Source organism: Lytechinus pictus, chromosome 3 (genome assembly GCF_037042905.1).
Source record: "Lytechinus pictus isolate F3 Inbred chromosome 3, Lp3.0, whole genome shotgun sequence".
NCBI lineage: Eukaryota > Metazoa > Echinodermata > Echinoidea > Temnopleuroida > Toxopneustidae > Lytechinus > Lytechinus pictus.
In genome coordinates this window covers 16945909-16970638 of record NC_087247.1, presented here as the reverse complement: position 1 = coordinate 16970638, position 24730 = coordinate 16945909, and the positions used below count along the sequence as shown (strand labels likewise).

At 35.6% G+C, this 24730-nt stretch overlaps 1 protein-coding gene across 1 annotated transcript; it reads left to right on the top strand.

Moving 5' to 3' along the window:
• The first annotated feature begins 9328 nt into the window (after positions 1-9328).
• Positions 9329-24110, top strand: LOC129257719 (uncharacterized). The gene is made up of 7 exons (XM_064097956.1): positions 9329-9829; positions 13852-13979; positions 14767-14923; positions 15671-15772; positions 19307-19465; positions 20111-20206; positions 20574-24110. Exons 1-7 carry the CDS (start codon positions 9539-9541, stop codon positions 20676-20678), a joined length of 1038 nt encoding a protein of 345 aa, XP_063954026.1. The 5' UTR covers positions 9329-9538; the 3' UTR covers positions 20679-24110.
• Positions 24111-24730: the final 620 nt, after the last annotated feature.

The window sequence follows — 24730 nt, the reverse complement described above, 5'->3', positions numbered from 1 at the left end:
AATAGAAAATGAGGAAATTAATCCAAAGATTACAAATTAAATGTCCACAGCAAGTAATTTTGAACATGATGAATAAATAAGTTCAATGCCTTTATTTAAAAAAGCTAGCAAATCTGCCTCATTTGCATATTATGCAAATAAGTATCCTTATATGGAAAATGTCAAGAAATTTAGATTTTTATCACATTGACTGCAGTGAAAACATTTCAGTTTTTCAAATTAATATGCTGCTATCACTAAGCATTCAAATCTATCCTTATATGATTTATATTCAAGGAAAAATACTGGAAATATGTTTTTCGCTTCCTAAGCATTAGTCTGACAAGATGATGGGATTGGCAAGAACAAAACACAGTATTTGAATTGGTGTGTAGTTTGTTAGAGTTGACAACCCTTTCTTATATGGATGGGAACGACTTAGACTTTCTTGAAATTTCACCGCATAAACATGATAAAGGGAGGCCAGGAAAAGCAAACTTATGGCAGGTAAGATCTGATGAGTAGTCTCATTAAGAAGTGCAGCAGAGATTCTGTCTGGCCAAGTAGCTTCATGCAGGTTGTTTTCTTTAACAATTTCTTCAGTAGTCTGGCTACACCTGCTTGACTAAACAATATGTTATCTGGCCATATCTGGGTCAGGAATGGGTCCCAGGACTTCAGCATCATCATCATCATGATCAGTGGTGAATACTAAGACTAAAAATCTTTGCCTTCCTTTAATAATGATATTCCAATGTAGTCATAGCTATTGATATTAAGGGCTCCCAACATGCTAATTGTTACAGCCTGGATCATTGTCAATCCGGTCAACAAATTATGTATTATAGGCTTGTCTACAAACCGTCTTATGGTCCTCTTTAATGCATTGTAGCAATTCTGAGCTTTACCTTACTGATGCTTTTGGAGCTCTAAAATGTGCAAGCCTTCCTAGCCTTTCTCTAAAACTCTTGACATCTTCCGACACAACTTATGTCCATTCTCTCATTGAGGCAACTTGTGTCGGAAGAAGCATGGTTAACGGTGTGTTCTTGTTAAAGTCCTCTTGATTGGCATTCAGTCTCCTATGCTCGACTTGTCGGATTTCAGTACAGAGAGTTGTATGATTGTCCAAAGTACATCTGCATGACACTATTAAAGTCAGCATTCCTCCAGAAGAACATCCTTAGTCGTACCATAAAATGTTTATTCCTCTGGATAACCTCACAGTATACCAATGAGTAGCACATTGTGGCAAATAAATCATGGAAGTGGTACACACTGTCTAATCAATGTTGGATGGTATTTGATGGTGATGTTAAGGGTGTTCCATTATGTTGTGTCCTCTTGTTGGAAAGGCAATAATCTGGCTTAGTTCTCCATCTGGTTTGTTCATTGTCTCACTGAGAAATTTCTGTTTACCATAAATATCAGGAAATTAATATTATTATTTGCATACGACTTACTTAGAAACTATAGCTTTAATATTTGGAGATGGTTGCCATAGGAGATTTATCAAAGAGGAAAGAACAGAAAATGGATGCTTCATCATGAAGCAGCAACTAGATTCAGCAAGAACGTCTAATCATGATTCCAGTATCTGAGAAAGATGCCTATAATGCACTTTAAGCCTTCATCATGAATTCATGAATGGCTTTCATGTCGCTCGTATAGGCAAATGCCCATTGTTACTCTTATTAAGCATGCCCAGAGATCTTGTGATCCAAGCAAGTACTCATATTCACCACCAAGACAAGTGATGATGATGATGATGATGATGGGTTCTTGTAAAGCGTCGGTATCCGCCTCAGCTGGGCGCTCATGGCGCTTGCTCAAAAAATAGGAAATATCTCACAAATTTCAATGTCTTCAAACAGTGCTTAGGATCATCATTCAGTTCAAATACTGTCCTAGTAATGCTACAATTGAGTTATTCTTGTCTTGGGATAATGTTGGAGTGGGGAACAGAAAGGTCTTCAGGTAAGACTCAAAAGTTGATTGGGTCTCTGCTCTCCTGATAAATTGGGGAAGGCTATTCCACAGCTTTGGTCCAGAGATGTAGAAGGCTCTGTCACCCCAGGTTGTGTGGCTGAGAGATTCCCTAAGCAATGCTTGAGCTGCTGATAAGAGCTCTGAGATGTAGGGTGGAGATTTATCGTTAAGCGCTTTAAATACAAGGACCCCAAGTTTATAAGCTAATTGGTGTGCTACAAGGACCAAATATTCGAAGCTAATGGGCTTTTATTTGTACGGGTGTGACATCTTGTGCTGATCACTTGGCAATCCAGGAGTTGCTAGCGTGGACTATATATACTCGCGAGAAACGCAAAGTCTCTATACAAAGTCAAGAAGAGAGCAAGACTTGGATGGAAATAATGAAACATTCAAGCAGTGGGATCCATGTAGAATGGACTCATCGTTGTACAATATGAGTGGGGTAACTGCTCGTTTACAAAACTCAATATCAACCAAGCAAGAAGTGTAGGGAAGGTCATCATGGTTAATACACAACAATCTACATGGAATTTTAGAGGAAAGTATCACTTATGTGTTTCCTTGAATATTTATAACTTGTCGGATGCTTATTTGCATAATATGTAAATTACACTTCAGATATTAAGCTGATTATTAATGTATTTGCCATTCTTAGTGATCACATCATATTGATCTAGACTGAAATGTTTTCATAACTGTTTTTGTGAGAAAAATTAAAATTTCTTGATTTTTTTCCATATAAAGATGCTCAAATATATATGCGAATGAGATAGATTTATTTACAATTTTTTACTTAAAACATAAATAAATTTGTAAAACTTATTATGGGCTTCAGTTCAATTCGTATTGATTGCACTTGATTTCCAATATTTGGATTAGTTTCCTTATTTGTAATTTATTATGGCTAATTTGCATAAAATGCAAATTCTGTGATTTTCCTATATGCTTGTATATTTAAGGACTTTTAATATGGTGTTTAGGAAACCTTCCTGTAAGGTATTGCCATATTCCAATTTCAATAGATAATCTACTTGCAATTTTGAGGGATGTATCACCAGTGTGTTTTCTTGTATATTTATAACATGTTAGATACTTTTATTTGCATAATACGCAAATTACACTACAGACACTAAGCTGAATACAAATGTATTCAACGTCCTTAGTGATAGCAGCATGTAAATTCCAACATTAATGAAATTTTCAAGCAGATAATGAGAGAAAAATCACAATACCTTGACATTTTTCCATATAAGAATGCTTATTTTCATATTATGCAAATGAGGTAGATTTTTTTGCACTTTTGACAAAAAACATTGAATACCGTTACTTATCATGAATTTTCGCTCAAATTGAATTGTTTTGGACACTAAATTTGTAATCTTTGGGCTATTTTCCTTATTTTTCTAACTTTTTATGGCTAATTTACATAATATGCAAATTTCATAAATTTCTACTGCTTGGATTTCTTGGGACTTTTAGTATGTTGTTTAGGGGACCTTCCTTGAAAGCATTGCAGTGGAATATCTCGTGTTGCAATTAGTGGTGGGTCAAAACCTATATTGACTGGACTATTAGGAGTCTGCACTCTACAAGCTCCGCTTTTTAGCAGCCTCCTCCATTTCCAACCTGTTCATGTAATAATCTTGAGTATAATATTTGTACATGGAGATTTAAAATGTGTTTTTCTTGTTTCTTTGTATGTCAAAAAATTAATGTACAAGACAAATTGATATTATTGGAGATGGAAATAAAAGAAATGAAATGGAATAATAAATGGTGCCCTTTATGCAATGCCTGGCCCCCTAAAAATGTTAGACCCGTAATGCCACTGACCCCCCCTCCCCACTCCTCCCCCTTCAAACTTAAAGAAAGAGATTAAAAAAAAACTCATAGAGAACAATATTTGCGTCAGTCATCCCCCCACCATGAACACCGATCGACATCCATGCCCCCACATCCCCTCCCCCCGAAAAAATTGGGTCCACCCGCTAGTCATAAGGACCACTGGTCATAATACCCGCTAGCCATAAAAGTCATAAAGGTCGCTATTCATAAGGGTCTATGTTCATAGAGGTCGCTAGTCATAATCAAGGAAGAGAGTCGCTAGTCATTAGGAGGAAAGGGGGTTGTTGATCATAAGGTTCGTCAGTTATAATAGTAGATGAGGGTCGCCAGTCATAATAGTGGAAGGGATTTGCCAGTCATAATAGTAGATGAAGGTCGCTAGTCAAAATAGAAGAAGAGGGTCGCTAGTCATAATAGTAGAAGGGGTTCGCCAGTCATAATAGTAGATGAAGGTCGCTAGTCATAATAGTAGAAGAGGGTCGCTAGTCATAATAGTAGAAGGGGCTCGACAGTCATAATAGTAGAAGAGGGTCGCAGTCATAATAGTAGAAGGGGTTCGCAAGTCATAATAGTAGCATGATAAAAGACCCTTATAACCCAAATTTGGTGGAAATCGGTCCATGGGGCCCCAAGATATGGCCTCTTGAATACATTAGCCCCATTGATGTATACTATTGGCCTAATACATTGACTTCCCACCAAATTTGGGTTATAAGGGTTTTTCCGTGATCTGCCAGAATAGGTATAAAAATGCTGAAATGCAAAAAATGAAAATTGATGACGTCACACTTCTGTACTCTATTTCTGCCAAAAAAAATCATAGGTGCAGGCTCATCCAATTAAGGTAATTATTAGACAACTGCTGAAATAAGATTTCAGATTCAATTTTTTTCAATATTTTTGTTTTTCCAGTCTTTTCACTGCCATTCGTTACATTTCCTATAACATTACATAATGAAAGGTAATAAACAAATTCCCGAAATGAACATAGCCCTGGGAAGCGTGGGTGTAGAGTCACATAATGGTTAGTCGCGTGCATTTTGAGTGTCCGAAAGTCCACACACACAGCTTCAACACAGGGAACAGTGGTTTTCATGAACATAATATTGCAGAAATCCGGGTATATCTTTATAACTATCAATAATCTCACCCCAGATTGATAATAGTGTGAAAATAATATCCAATTCCATTAATTTGATGTAAATATTATTACAATTAATTCAATATTTACATCTTGCTGTTCATTTGAAAGTGTCCATGTTGCTACTCTTGCTATGGCAAACGGTATGAAAGCACCCATATTTTCGAGACCCTGGCACCTTTCTTTTCCCACTGGAATATCCCTAAGGGTAAAAAAGGTCGAGATTGATTGTCATCTTAATGCTAAATAGATTACCTACAGTTTGATGTATAATACCTTATGACTGGTATAATGGTTACATCTCATTTTTCTCCCAAACTTTGAGATCGAGCAGGCAGAACATGGCATAATTATCTCTGTGTACAACGTCACGTGACTAACGTATGATAGTTTCCGTTCCTACACCCTTTTCATTTGAAACAATTAATAAAGTCCAAACAAAGTTAATTGACGCATTTAATGTTGAAAGTAACAATGTTCTTGCACTATAAAGCTTTGCCTACTGATATTTATAATATAGCTACAGTTTGAGGAAGCAAACTTTATTTTGATTTGCAATAGGGTCTGCGTAAGTACACTATATACGAGCAGGCTAGCATCGTCTGCTACGTAAACCAAAATTGAGCGAACATGACCGAAACTAACCATTATGCGCCAAGATGTTTATTGAAATTGGGTTCTAATTATATAATGGAGAGATGTGACCTAAATCTCCTTCATTTTGGTGCAAAAACTTCTTTTATTGCTTGTCAATTTTTTTTCTGAACAAAATTGCAAAGGCGAGCGAGTTAAATTTGTATATTTTCCATAGTTCTAACTGTCATTTCCCGCTATTCTATAAGGTTTATACAAGCGCAACGTGCGAGTTCTAATGTTTTGAAATAGGTTTTATCTATGACTAGCAACCCTCTTCTACTATTATGACTGACGAACCCCTTTTACTATTATGACGGCGACCCTCATCTACTATTATGACTGGTGACCTTATTTTACTATTATGACCAGCGAACCTCTTCCCCTATTATGACTGGCGACCCTTATGATTAATGTACCCTTTTACTATTTATGACTATAGCGACCTTCATCTTATGAATACCGACTCTCATTGGTGATTATGAATAGCGATCCATTATGGTCAATTACCCTTATGGTCAATAGTGAATAACGACCCTCATCTTTCATTATGAATATCGGACCTTGTGACTCATGGTCCTTATGACCCTATGGCTAGTGACGCATTTTCCCTATTATGGCCTACGAACTGTCGGGTGTAGGATTTTACACGTTATGACTAGTGGTCCTTATGACTAGTTGGTATTATGACTTGTGGTCCTTTTAAACGACTGAATCAACTTTTAAAGGCTCGCTTACTGCGCTCACCGCCGCAATTTCTCCTAGAATTACACTTTCTTGACGATTTGGTAATCATTCCGCCTTCCAACTACGGAAAATTTGCTCGCTCGCTCGCATTTGGATGCTACCTGTAATTCAGTAGCTTACGTCACAACAAATCCATTACAATATAGCCATAAAAATCCATCCCAGTTATTATACCCCTGAACATGACTGTATAGCCCGTGATGTGATGATTACACACCACGTGAAAAAGGTTTTTGGGCAACATTATTTAATTCCACCAACTGAAAATTCCCCGCTCGCTATGCTCACTCGCCGCACTATCCAACAATCACACCTCAAGAAATACGATTTTGGTCATCAAGTCTTCCAAATACTAAAAATTTGCTTGCTCGCATTTGGATATTAACTGTAGTTCAGTAGTTTATAACAGAACAAATTCATTACATTTATAAACATTGAAAAAAAAATCGTGAGATGCCTTCTTACTGAAAGATGAAAAGGATTATGTGCACGATTATATACCCCAGTATACATAGCCCTAGGTGTGGGGGTGTCCTCGAATTTTTTCATTTTCAGGTCAATATATTGCTTTCACCCCCCCCCCCCCCCCACTGCTCGGACCGGATTTACGCCAGTGCTTGTAAAATAATAGGGACCTTTCGCAGTCCTCACGGACGCTAATATTAGGGTCCCCTAACACAAAAGTTAACGCTTAATCATACACTTGATTTTTAAGATTGATTGTGCATTATAGTCAATAGAATCAAACGTAGAAAACTGCTCTACAATCAATGCTAAGCTTTGTGTTGCAGGGGGGTTACAGGCCCTACAGATCTGCTTTTCGTGTGCAAAATCCTTTTCCGCGACACCCACCATACATGCATGTATATTACGACTGATGGCTGGAGATATTCGAAATGCAGGACCTAAAATAGATTATGACATGGATAAGAAAGTGGTTTTTCAAACAAATTGAGTACATATTGAGTGAGGAAAAACTTACTGAATGAAGGCTTAGATATAGATCATTACAGTCCATCGAATCGATATTACATTTAATGTGGATTATTGGTGGATCACTGGCAATTGATTTCATGGGTCAGATCAACCTCTCCAGCCGAAAATTTCGCACGCGTTGATATGTGCACAGCATACGCAATACGTTTGAACTCGTTTCTTTTGTTTCTTTGTTTCTTTTGTTTCTTTTGTTTACTCCTTCTACACAAACGATATGCCTCTCGCACACGATGTAATGGGCATTATGTTTTACTTTCCCCAGAAATGGGGGATTAGATTCAAATTCCGGGGGGACCACTTCCATTGATGAGTGGATACCAGGCACGACCATGAGGTTTCGAAAAGTACCCTAAACAAGGGAAGCAATTCTTTTCCAGATTATGAAAATGCATCTCTTAACAAGTATTTGGCTTGTGAAACCCTACAAGTATTGGATATATATCCCTTTTTTTTCAGCATTTTAAACATCGTTTTGACACCCTTATTACGTTACATAGGCCTATAAGTAACGTACCTGCCCACTCTGTCCCCTTTAACGCGTGTTCGCTCCTGGTATCCACTAATCAATGGAAGTGGGTCCCCCGGGCGGCCTCTCGAGCTCTAGGAGGAGTCAAATGTGGCTTTGGAAAGTCGTCCTCAATCGGATATATCGCTGTTACCATAGTAGCAACCAGAATTTTGCACACGAAACGCATATTGAATGTTTCCGTCGCAGATGCGAAACGAAAAAAATTATCTCGTGTCACACAATTTGCATTGCAGGACAGAGTTTTACGACCATGATGACGGGCCCAAAAAGTCTCTTCCAAAATCAACTACCGTCGTAAATAAGCGTGCGCGTCCTCAAACGAAAGGTCGGGAATGATTCTAAACCACGACGACTTTCTTTACATCTAGAAAATGTTTGTAAAGGTGACTGTTTTTTTTTTCTATGAATGTAAGAAATTCCATTATTATTTTCTGGCTTAGCAGGCAATGTGGAGCTCTTGGAGAGTTGGAAACCCCTGGAATATTAGAAATAGTTTCACATCAACTGGAGACATCACACTAAATTGGCCTGCATTATAGGGTTTTCAAACAATGATTCAACTCTATTATTTTGTTTCCACAAATACGTTTTATATCAAGCTCTAAATTCAGCTTTATTTCGTAAGCGGGAAGTGAATTCGTGCAGAGAACGGAAGAAACTCATGTTGAATCTTATTGCTATCGACAGAATTGAGCATATGAATATGATCTTTAGTTGTGGTGTTAATCACGAAATGAAATCTATGAAAATGATTACCAAAATTTGTTATTATGAAAGAATATAATGTTAACATGATCCTAGTATATAATATATAAACGAATACTAGCTCAATCCAAAAAAAATACAAAACACTTGCCTTAGTTTGGAAGAATAGAACAAACAATTCGAGCATGTCGACAGCTATATTGCTTGTTAAGTTTTACCACCCTTTTGACTATCACTTCATTTTGGTTAATATTCTTTATGCAGGTTAAAGAAGTAAAGAAAATGGAGAGGATATAAAAAAGAGAAATAAAATCATGAAGAGGGTATAAGGGAAAGAATCAGGAAACCCGAAAAGAGTACCTATCAAATTTCCACTTTCAAGTAAGTATATAAATATTGCAGCTTACGTTAAACTTTCTCGCTCTCATTATTGATCTAGTCCTTGTAGTCTTGTTGTAAAAGTAAAGCTATCAAAACTTCAGTATTCAGTATTATGGGCTAACGTCTACACATTATAAACTAGAAAAACAGTTTTCAGATATTTAAGCAGCCACTGAACTCTTAAGCAAGCTTAGGATACGCTTTAACTTCCATTCAAGAGCGAATGACATTATTCTTAATCTGTTCTTTATGCAATTATCCAGAAGGCCATGGGGGTGCGTTTTAACATGTCTATTATAACGTCAGAGATTTACTCAGAAAAATCACTGATCTGAATAGCCCGAGGAAAGACATGTGGTTTAACTAAAGACGACAAATAATCCCAATTCAAGGCGATCGATTTTACCAAGCTGCAAAAAGAAAAGGTGGAAGGATCTCGTTGTCAATATTGCTTCATCAACGGATGTTTACAGCTGGAGAGCATTTTAGAACTTGACATGGAACTTATAAGTTGATCAGGAAAACATAAGGAAGGACCTGTCTCGGAACTGTTTTGGGGAAGTACAAACTCACCGTTGCTTGATTGTCTCATGATGGGAGTTTCAGGAAGCAAGAAAAACCAATCGAACCTGGCTAACAGGAACCAAAGGAATACATACCACCGATATGTAGACCCCATTTATCAAAACACCAAGTTACATTTCAACGCTGATGATGGCACTGACTTTGGAGAAGTTCTCATCACTCAACCAAAGAAAGCAGCTTTTCACCCTCTAGAAGTTGAAAACATTGAAGATTTGGACGATGTTGAATTTCCATATGAAAACATTGTTTTTGAAGGTGGAGGTTGTCAAGGGAAAGCTTACATAGGAGCAGTAAAGGTAAGATTATCACTCTGACAGACATTCCAATGTACGATGACTTGCTTCTGGTGATTATATTTTAATATGTGACCTGAATCGTCCATCCGACATTAAATATGAGCAGAATAATCAAGACATTTTATCAATGATTTAATTGCCGTTCTCCTTTTTTAAGAACAGTCCTCAACGTCTCGTAGGGAACCTAACGTTGAATATTATTAGGAGTTCTTTCACATTGAAAATATTTACACCATTATCAATGTAGAGAGTTATTTATGCCTGCTTGCCATTCAAGCAACTAGGCCCATCAATCATCAAACTTTTAAGCCATAATGCCTGCAGTACTTTAAGTAATCATAATCGGCAAGAACCTTCAAAAAAATATTTTAGTGAACAAGGTTGAAGAAACCGAAGAAGAAGAAAAATTTTAAATTCTGTTACTGTCCAGGTTCGGCATAAACAATTTTATCTTATTTTATTTTTTAAGAATATAATCATGATATGTAATTAGTAAAAAATTATCTACAATGTTCATGATTGTAATGTGCGTATATTATAATGATCAATTATGATAATATTCCATGATTGTGTTAATTGAATGAAAATAAATGCCTTTAACACAAAAGGCCAAAACATAAACCATTGCTTTATTGTTTTAACACGTTTAGGTTCCACGAGCCTAATTACATCAGGAGGGCTAAAGATATTCGTTCGACCCAACCCATTCGAATTTTTGTCAATTTGATATTGCTGATTGACAAAAATGTATGAATGTGATTCAAAATCTAACACTGATTCTAGAAATGGTAACTAATGAACTTACTTCGCCCAAATTGGGAAGATAAATAAGTGACTTGGAACTATTTTTTGACTGGCGGAATAATTAGGGCTATTTTACTGTTTCAGTTGATGAATTCGATCGATTCATAGTTATCTTCATAAATGGCGATTTATTTTTAAAATGAGCTGGCTACGGTACCCTTTCCTGGTCAGATTTGGAATGTCAGATATATATCCTATCCATTGGTAGTAAACATTCCACCCTCTAATTTCACATTTATTTTTTATGAATTTTTCAAAAGTGCCATTTTAACACACAAGTCTATGGGGAATGTTTTATGCGCGTGACACCTGTAAGTAATATGAGAAATCCCTAGTAGTGGATGGAATACCTGGCCAAACTCTTCAGTAGCAAACAATTTCTCACTGATATCAATATGTTTAGTCATCTAGTGGTGCAAAAAATGGATTTAATGGCTAGCAGAGCTACATCAGGTAAAGTTAGTAGGTCTGTGTAGCCTAGGAATGTATGTAGATTGGTCAATGTATAGAGTCAATGCCTCTTTATGTTCTGATTTATCATTGTTTTGTGTTAGTGTACATCACCTACTTAGCATAAGAAAGACCTTTAGAAATTGCTCATGTTAAAATTGTTCTTAGGAAGGGGGTAGGTAGAGAGGAGATAGAACTTTAAAAACTTTACTGAAGAGAACTAGAGTGGTACCTTCAAGAAGGTATTTAGAAAAGGGCACAGAGTAAGGTAAGGTATCTAATAGTGCTCAGCTAAGGAGGGAGGGGGGGGGCTGCTGTGTGCTGCAATCTTAGTATAGCCCCCCCCCCCTCTTTATTAAACCATGTCATTTATAAAATTATCTTTCTTTCTCTCTCTCTCTCTCTCTCTCTATTTATGTATATATTATCCTTCTTACATTTGAGAGGCAACAGCCCTAGGAAGATTTTGAATAGGTCAAATGCAAATATAATAAAGTAGTATCTCATTCTTTTATTGTTTCCTCATCCAGTCTCATGTATATTTGGTAATTATGTTTGGGGCAGTTCTGGTATCCTGATATCTACACAGAATTTACATACACCTTTATATTACAATTGATAGGGACCTATATTGTCATTGCATTCACTGTTGGGCTCTATGCAGGTAGGATTTGTATACATCCATATATAGTGAAAATAACATGTATGGGTAACACATTAAAATGGGTCATTGCATAGAAAATAGGCATTTTCAATGCATTTCTTTGTGCTAGTGTGAGTGTACAGATATAAAAGAATAACAAAGTAGCTATTCAAAAAAATAAAATACATATGTCATATAATATAGGTTCCACGAGCCTAATTACATCAGGAGGGCTAAAGATATTCGTTCGACCCAACCCATTCGAATTTTTGTCAATTTGATATTGCTGATTGACAAAAATGTATGAATGTGATTCAAAATCTAACACTGATTCTAGAAATGGTAACTAATGAACTTACTTCGCCCAAATTGGGAAGATAAATAAGTGACTTGGAACTATTTTTTGACTGGCGGAATAATTAGGGCTATTTTACTGTTTCAGTTGATGAATTCGATCGATTCATAGTTATCTTCATAAATGGCGATTTATTTTTAAAATGAGCTGGCTACGGTACCCTTTCCTGGTCAGATTTGGAATGTCAGATATATATCCTATCCATTGGTAGTAAACATTCCACCCTCTATAATTTCACATTTATTTTTTATGAATTTTTCAAAAGTGCCATTTTAACACACAAGTCTATGGGGAATGTTTTATGCGCGTGACACCTGTAACCCTATCTAGGCCGGGAGGGGGGGGGGGCCTCGGAGGCCCCCCTCAACGAATCGCGCAATATTTTCGCTGCGCGAAATTTTTTGACCGCGCCGCTCGCTGACTTTTTACTTTTAAGTCTTGCGCAACTTTTTAGACCAATTTTGCGTCACCCGGGTACGTGGTTCCGAAATTACGCAACATTATGTAAGTGCATGTCTGACCAAAAATAGCTCAAAAACGTGATTTTGTGTACAAAGTCAATGCAAATTTTTTTCTCAACGAAAAATCATAAACGTATAATTATTTTTAGTTTTGCTGGACTAAATGTATTTATTTTATGCTTTTTATGATCTCAGAAGAGTCGCCAACAAATTTAATTGAAAAAACAAAGAAATACATAAAAAATTGCAAAAAACAATATATAAGAAAATGATTTGATATCGCAATTTTGTTTATGTACACTTGCTAAGAACACCACAAAGAGTTTCTATACCAAAAATTAGAACATTTGGAGCTTTATTTAGGGAGTTAGGGGAAAAGTATGATTTTGCATACTAATTACGCATACATTAGCATAATCACTTAATAGCACTTCGCATAAATAAATTGCTATACAATTTTGTAGATTATGTCCAAGATAGCCCGCGTGCAAATTTTCGGCGCGATCACACGGTCGACGGCCGAGATCTCAAGGGGGGGGGGGGGGTGCTCCCAGGCCATATGAACTCCCAAAATAGATAGGGTTAAGTTCATTTTAGATTGTGTATAGTAAGATACTGAATTTGAAATTAAAAATATATTGAAAGCTGTTGTGATTTTCGGGAAGATGTCGACTTGTCTTTAAGTTAAAAATCACGAGAAACTTCTACCATGTCTACTGCGTTCTCAATTTCATTTTTTTTCACATTGAAAGAAGTGAATAGTTATCGATTTTTGGGAGGGACAATCTTATGAGCCAGTATTCTGAACTCGGGTTTTATTTAAACTCCGGTCTAATATTTACCTTGATTTACCTTGATGTTGGGCATAAGGTATAGAAGATTTATTTGTCCCTCTGCAACTTCTTTGAACTTGTCCTCAGTTGAACTCAACAATTTTACTAAGTATGTGTGGGTTTGGACGAGTTATGAGAATTCTGTGTCGGGGTCGAAACGATTAAACTTGGTTTTCCAGGCCTTCTCTAGATTTGATTTGAATACATTTATATACTGTTACTATTTACAACCTCAGTAGGCAAATCATTCCATAGGTTGATTACTCGTTGCGAGAAGTCCCCTTGACTGAGTGTTGAGTGTGCTCTTAACTTGATTAGTTTTCGAGAATAACCTCTTGTCCAAGGTTGAGGTCAAGTTTTAAGAAGTTTGTACAGTCCAAATCATCTATGCCCTGAATAACGTTTGGATCATATCAGCTCTATTTCTCCTGTAGGATAACGTTGGTAGATTTGATTTATTCAGTTGTTCCATGTAGCTCAAGTTCTTTAGATTAGGAATCAGCTTGGTTGCTCTACATAGGATCTTTTCCAGTTTTATGATGTCGTTCTTAAGGGGTGCCATACACTACTGCAGTATTCCAAAGATGGTCGTAATAATTGACTTGTAAAGTTGAACCAGACCTTTTTCATCCAAGTTTGAGAAAGGTATTTTGATAAGTCCTAACAGGCGATTAACTTTGGCACAAACTTTGATCACATGTTTAGAAAATTGCAAGTTGTTAACAAAAGTTACTCCCAAATCGTTTTCCTCTGTCACTTTTGGAACTTGTGATGTGTCATCTGGCACTAATAGCTAGCTCATACCTGCATTTTTTTTTTCCAATGGACATTACTTTGCATTTCTTCTGGTTGAATGTTAACTGCCAGTCTCCTGCCCATGACGAAAGATTGAACAAATTTTCTTGTATAGGCTTACGTTATCATTTTCGTCTGCAAATAATTTGACTACAGAGTTCTTAGAAATCACATCTAGAAGATCATTTATGAAGATGATAAAGAGAGCAGGGCCGATAACACTACCTTGATGAATTCCAGCAAATATTTAGAGGCTGTTCTCACTACGTTCCTAAAACTAGTTTACTGGAAACTAGAGGCTGTTCTCACTACGTTCCTAAAACTAGTTTACTGGATTCCAGTAAACTAGTTTTAGGAACGTAGTGAGAACAGCCTCTAGTTCTCACTACGTTCCTAAAACTAGCGAGGCAAAGCGATCTTGAAAACTACATCGCGATGTGGTTTTCCAAACCTGGCAAGCCAAAGAAACATGCATATCATTAAGAGATAAAGTGAGGTACAGGGCCATTTTGGGCAAGAAAATGGAGCGGTATGCCTTCATCCTGCATGTGCGGAACTACGCCTAATAATATTTCTAACCATTATCTTATACTTAGGGAATACAAGAAAGTGATCAGCAAGCGAGAACACGATGTCCAACGACACACGGTGGTAACAGAAGCGATGTCCAAGTTTCTTAAAGTTCTCAATGATTACAACTTAGACGGCAATGATACAATCAACAGGAGTGAATTTGAGCAAGCTCTTACAAAAGTAGGTACATGACAATGGTGACGATTTTGTATCAAAACTTCGCATCAAGGTTGTTAACATAATGCCCTTCTCTTATGAATATATAATTACTTATGATAGGTCCTATTTTCGGAATGATTGTTATACTTTCCCTCCGCCTCACTGGCTTATTCAAAGTTCACCCATGCATAGATATTTTAATTGCCAGATTTTTCTTAGATAAAAAGCTGAAGTGTTTGCCTTACATTGCAACAAGTGCTGTATCCAATGCCATTCATCAACACGATATGAATTGTTTGAAAATAATGATGTGATGAACAACCAAATAACTCACAGGCGCCAAAATGTGACTGAAAAGGACTTTAGCGCTTGTCCAATAAGAAGTCGATTTCACACCACCTCTGTCTCCATGGCAAAGAAACGTGTAATGAATGTTAAATCGGTCTACAAGAAGAGCTAGCCGCGCCAAGACATTGAATTTTTATGTTGTTTACAAAATGTATGACATGATTTTGACAAAGTGCATTTCTACCCTTCCTTTTGTACCGAAATGACAACCATATTTGGACGGTTCAGAACCAAATCCTCAATAACAAAGAAGGTTCATTTACCAAAATTTAACGAATCGTGTAAATGTTTATTTTGATACTAATTCATATTTGATAATACATTTCATGATACTCAAAGTGTTTATACAAGTGTATTATTTTGTACGAGAGTAACAACTAAGAAAATAAGGACTGTTTTGTTGTGTTACGTGTTTTGCAGACGGATGAGTTCACCACGGCCCACCGCAGAGCTTTGTTTGGAAGTCATCTATCATCATCAAGTGAAATATTCTCTGCTTTGGATATCAGCGGTGATGGAGAGGTAAAATAAAATATAAAAGTAGATATGCATCATCATCGCCATCATCATCATCATCCTCATCATCATCATCATCACAATAATACTCCTCCTCCACCTCCTCATCATCATGATCATCATCACATTCATTGTCACTTATATCATTGTTATCGTTGTCATCGTTGTCGTCATCACCGCCAACATTACCATCATCGTCACCACAACCATTATCTTTAACTTAATCATGATCGTTACTTAATGATAATCGTTACTTCTGTCAAAATAATCAACACCACAGGCAACATAATCTTTATCATCATCATCATCATCACCATCATCGTCGTCCTCATCATGATAAACGTCACCGTCGTCATTGTCATCGCAATCATCATATTCACAATCATCGTTCTCCTTGTCTCTATCATAATCACATGTGTCGACAACAATACCATCAACACCACAACCACCACCACTACCAACATCATCATCATCACCATCATCATCATCATCATCATCATCACCCCAAGCATCCCAATCATTTTTTCAACTCACACCATTATAAACCGCGTTTTCGTCTTTGTTATCTTTATATTAGGAGTAAATGGTTATGAGGCGAAACGACGAGTGCATGGACGATATCGGTCAATAGATAATATAAATATTAGACAAGTTTATCCTTTACTATCAAATGTATGGATTGTGTGTGTGTGTGGAGGGGGGGGGGGGGTCTCCTTTACGACCAACTTACGAGCAACTTTGAGAAACACATGTGGCTGAGGCTACTTTCGTTCCAGAAGGCTATTACAATTGATTTAAAGAACGGACGCGTTGCACAAAGGGATGCAATCAAACGCGTACCATAGCAACTTGAGGGCAACTTGACTTTCATTCGAGACTTGCGCTTGATCTGACTGTTTAACCGCACTTGTGTTTAACCGCAACGGGTCCGAGAGCATGTTCCTGCGATCATCCCCTATTTTCCAAGGCGTTTTGACTAGTGGAACCAAACATCCAACAACCTTTATATGAAATTTCAGGGTTTTTTTTTTTTGGGGGGGGGGGGGGTGTCAACAACAAAAGTTTCAATTATAACTCGAGATGATGCAATAATAATGATTGCGAATCTGATTTAGCAACCAAAAACATGCTATCCCCTTTGGTCCGTTTCATAAGACTTGTTATATTAACAAATTTGCAATAACAGTTAAAAGCTACTGAAATCCTTCAATATGATTGGCTGATGGTAAATTTGCTACAGAAACTGTGCATTTGCTACTCTAAGAAGTCTTTACGAAACGGGGCCCTGGTTCCAGTTGTTTGTAAAGTTATATGCGCAGATTGAAGAATAGAAGCGGCCCACGTGCTTACTATACGACAATAAAGGTATACAAAGAGGCTGTTTTAATTTTTCTCCTGTCACAGAAAAGTTTGTATTAGATGAATTATCCAAGTTGAAAATATCAAAAAGTACCGGACTTGACTTGGTTCCTGCTAGATTTTTAAAGGATGGTGCAAAAAACGTCTTTATACCTTTAACTTACATTATTAACCTATCTATTTCAACTTGTACCTTCCCTGATGAAATGAAAATCGCTAAAGTCACACCACTACACAAAAAGAAAGACAAAACTCACGTTGGCAATTATAGACCTATTAGTGTGTTAAGCATAGTGTCGAAAATTTTGGAGAAATGCGTGTATTCTCAAATTGAGAAATACTTTAAAGAATACAAAATCATCTATGAATTTCAGTCTGGTTTTAGGAATGGTTATTCTACTGAAACATGTTTAATTCACTTGTTGGATTTTGTTAGGAATGAAATTTCCGAAGGCCGTTATGTTGGCATGGTTCTTCTTGACTTACAAAAAGCATTCGATACGGTTAATCATGAAATACTCTTAAAGAAATTAGAAGTGATGGGTTTGAATTCAGCATGCTTGAATTGGTTTAGGTCTTACTTGACCAATCGCCGTCAAGTGGTATCCATGCAAAATGTACTTTCATATTCTATGCCTATAAAGTGTGGAGTTCCACAGGGGAGCATATTAGGTCCCATTCTTTTTATGTGCTATATCAATGATATGTGTATTTGTGTTAATGAAAGTAAATTACTTTTATATGCAGACGACAGTGTTTTACTCTATTCTGATACAAGTCCTAAGCTGATCGGTGAAAAACTTAGCTTAGAATTATCAAATTGTGTTAAATGGATGATAGATAACAAGCTTAGCTTACATTTTGGTAAGACTGAAAGTATTTTGTTTTGTTCGCGGGGTAAGTCTAAGCATACAGATGATTTCAATATATACTATAACAATCAATTAATTAAGAGACAGAATTCCGTGAAGTATTTAGGCCTGATATTAAATAGTGATCTCTCATGTACATCCATGGTTGACTCTATTGTCAAAAAAGCTAATGCTCGCTTGAAATTTCTATACCGGTACCAAAATTGCATGAATACGAAATCCAGACGCATTTTAAGCTTTTCATTAATACAGTGTTTATTTGATTATGCTAATGCAGCATGGTACTGCAGTCTTGGAAAGGTTGATCAAAAAAAGTTTATAATTATTCAAAATAAGATTGTTAGATTTATTACTTGCTTACACCCAAGAACACATGTTGGGAAGAATGAAATCGAAAAAGTTGGCCTTCTTGGCATAGACTTGAGGTCGCAACAACTTATACTTCACCATGTTCATGAAATTTTCTATTCAAACGAATATCATTACATATCAAAACATTTTACACGGTCATCTAATATTCACGGGCATGAAACAAGAAATAGTCTGTTAACTTTGTTGTACCTATGAGAAAAGGTCAAATTGGTAACACATTTTATTATAAAGGTATACATTTTTGGAATTCCCTCCCTAATCATGTTAAATCGGTTAAGACTTTTTCACAATTTAAAAGAGTATTGAAACAACACTTAAAAAATGTCCCCACTCTGTAATGTTAAATATTGTAGTCTTATATATAACTATTTAGATATGATTTTTTTAATCAACTTGTTTTACATTGTTTCATCATCTTTTGTTGTTTGCGTGAAAGTTTGATGTCAAACTTATTTGTACTTTTTCATATCTTAGGTTTTATGATTCATGAATCTTGTATTAGTTACGATGCATTTACCGCTACCTAAAATTTGATTATTAGTATAATTCTCATAGGTAACTTAGAAGTAATGATCGTTTTAATACTCAACCTGTTTTACAATTATTTTAATCATATTTTGTTGACTGCGTGTTTTTCATGGCAAACTTATTTGCTTTTGTCTTTTTATATATTAAGTTTTACAATTCATCGTGTTAATTTAGTGGTCTAGACTTAATTGATGTAGTTTGTAGATTTCTATAGGTGTTTTTTCATAGATGTACATTGTCTTCAATTACTGATGTAAGGACCCCATTGGAAATAAGCCATCTCGGCTTTCATGGGTTATCCTGTCAAGGTATATACACTTCTGTTCATATTTTCTTGTACTTGTTCATAGTTACCTGACAAATAAAATCAATCAATCAATCAATCATGCCGAATTTTCTCTTTCTTTAGATTGACTTCCACGAGATGATGATGATAGCTGAAAGTCGTGGTGCTGGTATAGAAAGTCAAATCATTGGAGCAGGTTGGACCAAAATCAGCAAGGCATCAAACATTGTCGATTGTGTGTTCCGGACACTCCTAATGAATGTGAAAAGAGCATTTTTGGAGGTATCATTACAATACTTGTATGTATATGTATGTATATATATATATATATATATATATGCTTAAAATTTTTAGTAGTATTTGTGTCAAACTGATTTTGAGATATTTACTATTGTGTTTTCATTGCTTTGATTTGAAGGTAAATACAAATTACAAATTAAAGCAAACTTACAACAGCATCTATCTTCCAGATTAAGATTTCTTTTAATGGAATGTTATGTAACGTGTATTAATATTTGAGATCTCATAATCCATAAGCATGTCTTGTTTATTTTGTCAATTTCTTTTCATGACTTTTATTTGACAATTTTTTACTTTGTTACTTTTTCTATAAATCAGCTTATACTTGTTCATACATTACAAGTCTTTATCAACAGTTCTCATTACGCCATTACAAACGTTGCAACTTATAAAACACCGTCCATCTTTTGAAAATAATTGGTGTTTTCTTGTCTTGACTGCGTTTTCAAAATGTTATTATTTGGCATATATTTCTTTTTAAAATATTAGAGCTTCTTTACTTTTTTATCTCGCCCCCCCCCCTTTCCTGTTTCCTTGTAATAATGTTTTGTTTGTCAATTTTACCGCATAATTTGTTACAATAAATAGATATATTTCCTGATTAGATTAATTATATTTATTTTATAGGGTGATGACAATGAGCGAACAGTGATGATTAATACAGCATATATCAAGTCAACGGACTTTGATATTACACAGGAAGATACCGACTTTTTGATTGAGGTACGATTTTTTTAGTTAGAACTAATTGATGAAATTATCAACCAAATTATATAGTATATGACTTACAGCTTCTATGTCTTCCCAGAAAAAAAAAGTTTTCCTTGAAGATATTTGTAAACATTTTTTAATAGCCCCACCCCTCATTTTCATATTCGAACATGGTGTGAAATATAGAATCATGTATCATCCCCTTCCTCCCACTTTCATTTTCTTTGTTCATTTTACACCTTTGTCGTGGAGCTTTTTTTGTGGGGGGGGGGGGGGCGGATCCAAAAGGTCCCTTATCTATACCTAGTGCATGTTGTAGTAAACGAGATATGTGATGAAACGTAACTTCATCAGACATATCATTTTATTTTATCGACAGCAAGGACGACAGGGTATCCGATCATTCCTAAGGTACCAGAAGAAGAAGAAGCAGCAAAAGGTTGAGAGAATAAACGTTGAGGAATCAAACATCCAGACCATGTAGCAAAATCTTCGAGACCCAACTCTACCGAAGGTCAATGCAGCTGGATCAAATCAATATACTCTTTGAAAGCTATCGACCAAGGTCAAAGTGGGCTTCAAAATATGGCCCCGTTACAATGATCAGTCTTGATTCGGATCAGATTGTATTGATTTTGTATACTCAAGAAAGTAGAAGAAGAGGAATCAAAAAGGGAATGGAATGACCGTTGCGGAATCAATCCTGTAACAACCAGAAATGCCACCGACGCCCTGTGTGACTGAGTGCAGCTGTCAGTGTCACGTAAGTGGAATCTCGGGTCAGCTCGTCCCATTGCTGATACCAACGATTATTATTATTTTTTTTTATCATTATTTATTTGGCCATAAAAACATACAAAAATTGTTCAATGTAATTACATAAATACAATTTGAAATTGAATGATTAAATATAGATAAGGTAGAAATGAAAGAGAAAAAGAAAAGAGTAAGAAAACGGTTTTTCCATGGGCCAGGGCTCGCAAAATTAAAATTCAGTACTATTGCCCAGAGGCATGCGAGCCCTCATGGAAAAACCGTTGAGAGAATATTGCACATTCAATATACAAAATTGCACATTATTAAAATTCAAATAAAACACATTGACAAACATTATTTTAAAAAGTATGTACGTAACGCCAGGCAAGATACAGTAAAAGAAATAAAGACGGGTATTGGGAAGAATTCGAATACCCATGCCGGACTGATAACATAGCACAAAGATAACTTAGATTTGTGTGAGGTACTAGAGCCTGAAAAGCAACAATGAAATGAAATAAGGAGGAATGCCCTAGACAACAGCAAGAGCATGCCTCCACATTCCTATTAATGACATGTGTACTCGCCAGGCTCCAGCACCTAATACATAACAATCATTGAGACAACAAATAGTAAAATTACAGGAAACTCGCCTCCTTTGATGAAGAAAAAGAAGAGAAATTAAGAACTACATAGTAATTAATAATATTAATAATAATTGAAAAAATATAGAAATGATATTGAGATTTTTATGTTTGTTTGTTTGCTTGCATTTATTTCTGCGTTCAAAAACACAATACAAAAATATTTACAATAATATACAAAATAATTCACAATATAAACAATGTAGTCATATTACATGATAAATACAAATAAGAGTGTGAGTATAAATTAATCTTTTATAAATGTAAACATATATATATAATGTAATAAATGAACGCAGGAGACCACCATCGTGAGCGGTTAGGCTTGAATTGATGGCGGCCTCATAAAAAGATTCGTGACTTAGATTGATATTTACTGGTCAAGTGGGTGCATTGCAGGTGCAGGTGCTGTATAGCAGTTGAGTAAAATCAGAATGTTAAATAGCGAATGTGGATATTTGAGTGAATGTTTTAATTTGGAGCGAGGGGTTGATAAGATTGAATGATAGTTTTCTTTAGAGTGGCTTTTAATGAGTATATGGTTGAACAAGTTTTAATATTGTTTGGAAGATCATTCCAAATGTCTGGACCATGATGTCGAATTGATTTAGAGGCAATTAACAGTCTGGGGTTAGAGAGATGAAAGTTTCCGGATATGCGCGTTGGGTAAGTATGGACAGAACTATTAAATTTAAACATGTTATCAAAAGACAAAGGGAGCAGATTGTTAATATATTTAAACATAATTATAGCTATTTGAATAGTATATAAGTCGGCAATTTTTAATATCTTTTGTTTAAAAAATAAAGGATCGGTGTGAGCCAAATAATGCGATCCTGTACAAATGCGAATTGCTCTTTTTTGTAATTTAGAAATAGAAGTAAGTTTTGTGGAACCACAATTAGCCCAAACAACGTTACAATATGTTATATACGGGAGTATTAACGAATTATACAATAGAAGTAAAGTTTTATGAGGTAAGATAAATTTCAACTTCGAAATTATTCCAATATTTCTCGAGATACATATAATGATATGGTGCAGATGTTCATTCCAAGACAAAGCTTGATCTATGATGACGCCTAAAAATCTAGAGTGAGTCTTCCGCTCTAATGGTGTACCGTCAATCTGTAAGTGAATTGGAGTATCGGTAATATAAGAATGTTTAAAATGGATGAAGTGGGTCTTTTTTTAGTTCAAGGATAGTTCGTTTGTTTTAAACCACTGTGAAACTTTAATCAATTCAAGATTTAATATGTTGTTTAGGGAAGTTATATTTTTATGAGAAAAAAAAGATATTTGTGTCGTCAGCAAATAATACAAATGATAAAATGGAAGATGTGTTGATAATATCATTGACATATAATAAAAATAAAAGCGGGCCTAGAATGGAGCCTTCAGGGACACCACATTGAACTGAAAGTGAACTAGAACCGTTGCCATTAAATGTGACATATTGTTTTCGATTTATTAAATAATCTTTAAACCAAAGGAGTGATTGACCTCGTATACCATAATAATTAAGTTTTGAAAGTAAAATATTATGATTAAGTGTATCGAACGCCTTACTGAGTTCACAAAATATACCAATGACATGCTCTTTGTTAGCTATGGCGTTTGTTATTTTATCGTAAATTTGAATTAAAGCCAAGTTTGTTGAATAATTTTTTCTGAAGCCATATTGATTAGAAATTAATAAATTGTGTTTGTTGATAAATTCATAAAGTCTATTATATACTATTTTCTCGAGGATTTTGGATATACTAGGGAGTAGAGATATAGGGCGATAATTGCTTATTTCATGAGGATTGTCTTTTTTTTTAATTGGATTGACTTTGGCGATTTTGAATAAGTCAGGAAATGTACCTTGTGATAGAGATTTATTAAAAACATGACTAAGAGGGTTTGCAAGCGGGTGAATTATTTCTTTTAAAAGAGACATACTAATTTTATCAAGCCCATGAGATTTTGAGCTATTAAGAGACCTTGTAATGTTGAGAATTTCTGTGGGGTTCGTAGGGTTCAAGAAAAATGAATGTGGATTAGGTTCGGGGAGATAATCCGTGAAATGCGCATTTTGGCTATTGATCTTGCTTGCAAGTTCGGGTCCGATATTTGTGAAAAATGAATTGAATGAGTTTGCATGAAGGGAAGAGTCAACTTTGGAACCATTTAAAGTGATATTATCGGTAGGTGGGGGATCTGCATTAGTTCCCATTACTTCTTTGATGATTTTCCAGGTAGTATAAGTATTTGAACTGGCATCTTTTATTCTATTAGTATTGTGACGTACAACCCCTGACACCATCGACGACAGAACTAGTCAAGTCCATGTAAAGTACCGTGCAACTGTGCAGGTTCAGTCTGCAATTTAATATAAACAATAAACACTTGTTAAGTCAACATGTCTTGTAACAGATACATTTTCTCACATGTATCATGAATAGTTTCTTTTCCCTTTATATGCAATTAAATATCATCATGCAAATAAATATCTATCTTGCTTGAAATACTAATATCTTGTTTATCAAGTGTCATTCTTTCAATATAGCCTACGCTTACATCAGCTGTATTCTCACAACCTTCTTCGATTAAATCAAACCTCTACTCAAGGCATTCTCATGAGCCTCTACCAGCTTTGAAATATCTCAACTTTGTCTAACATTGCCCTTTTTTGTCTCACATGAACTACACTAATTATCATAAATGTACTCCAAATTTATACAGGCCTTTGTTTTAGTCATAGCCCTCAATACATGTATATTAACTGTAAACAAAGAACTCATAGTCATATTTTCTTGTAATTAAAAAACCCTACAAGTATTTGGTGTCGACAAACAATAAGGAATAGCGCACTCTACGACAAATTAACGAAAGTGCCCACGTACCCGATTCACTATCCATTATGTAACACACATAGCGTGCACTTTCACATGCACTTTCATTCACAAATTGAAACTCATGATACAGTAATTTGGCACTTCAAATAATCATGCTTAAATCCCTTGAAATTACAATTGAATCAGTTGTATAGATAATTAAACTATTTAACTTCAAGATTAAATGCTCGTGTACTCACATCATTGGGCTTGTATGCAATTTTAAACCAAAATCAATGGCATCGTCGGGCAACAAA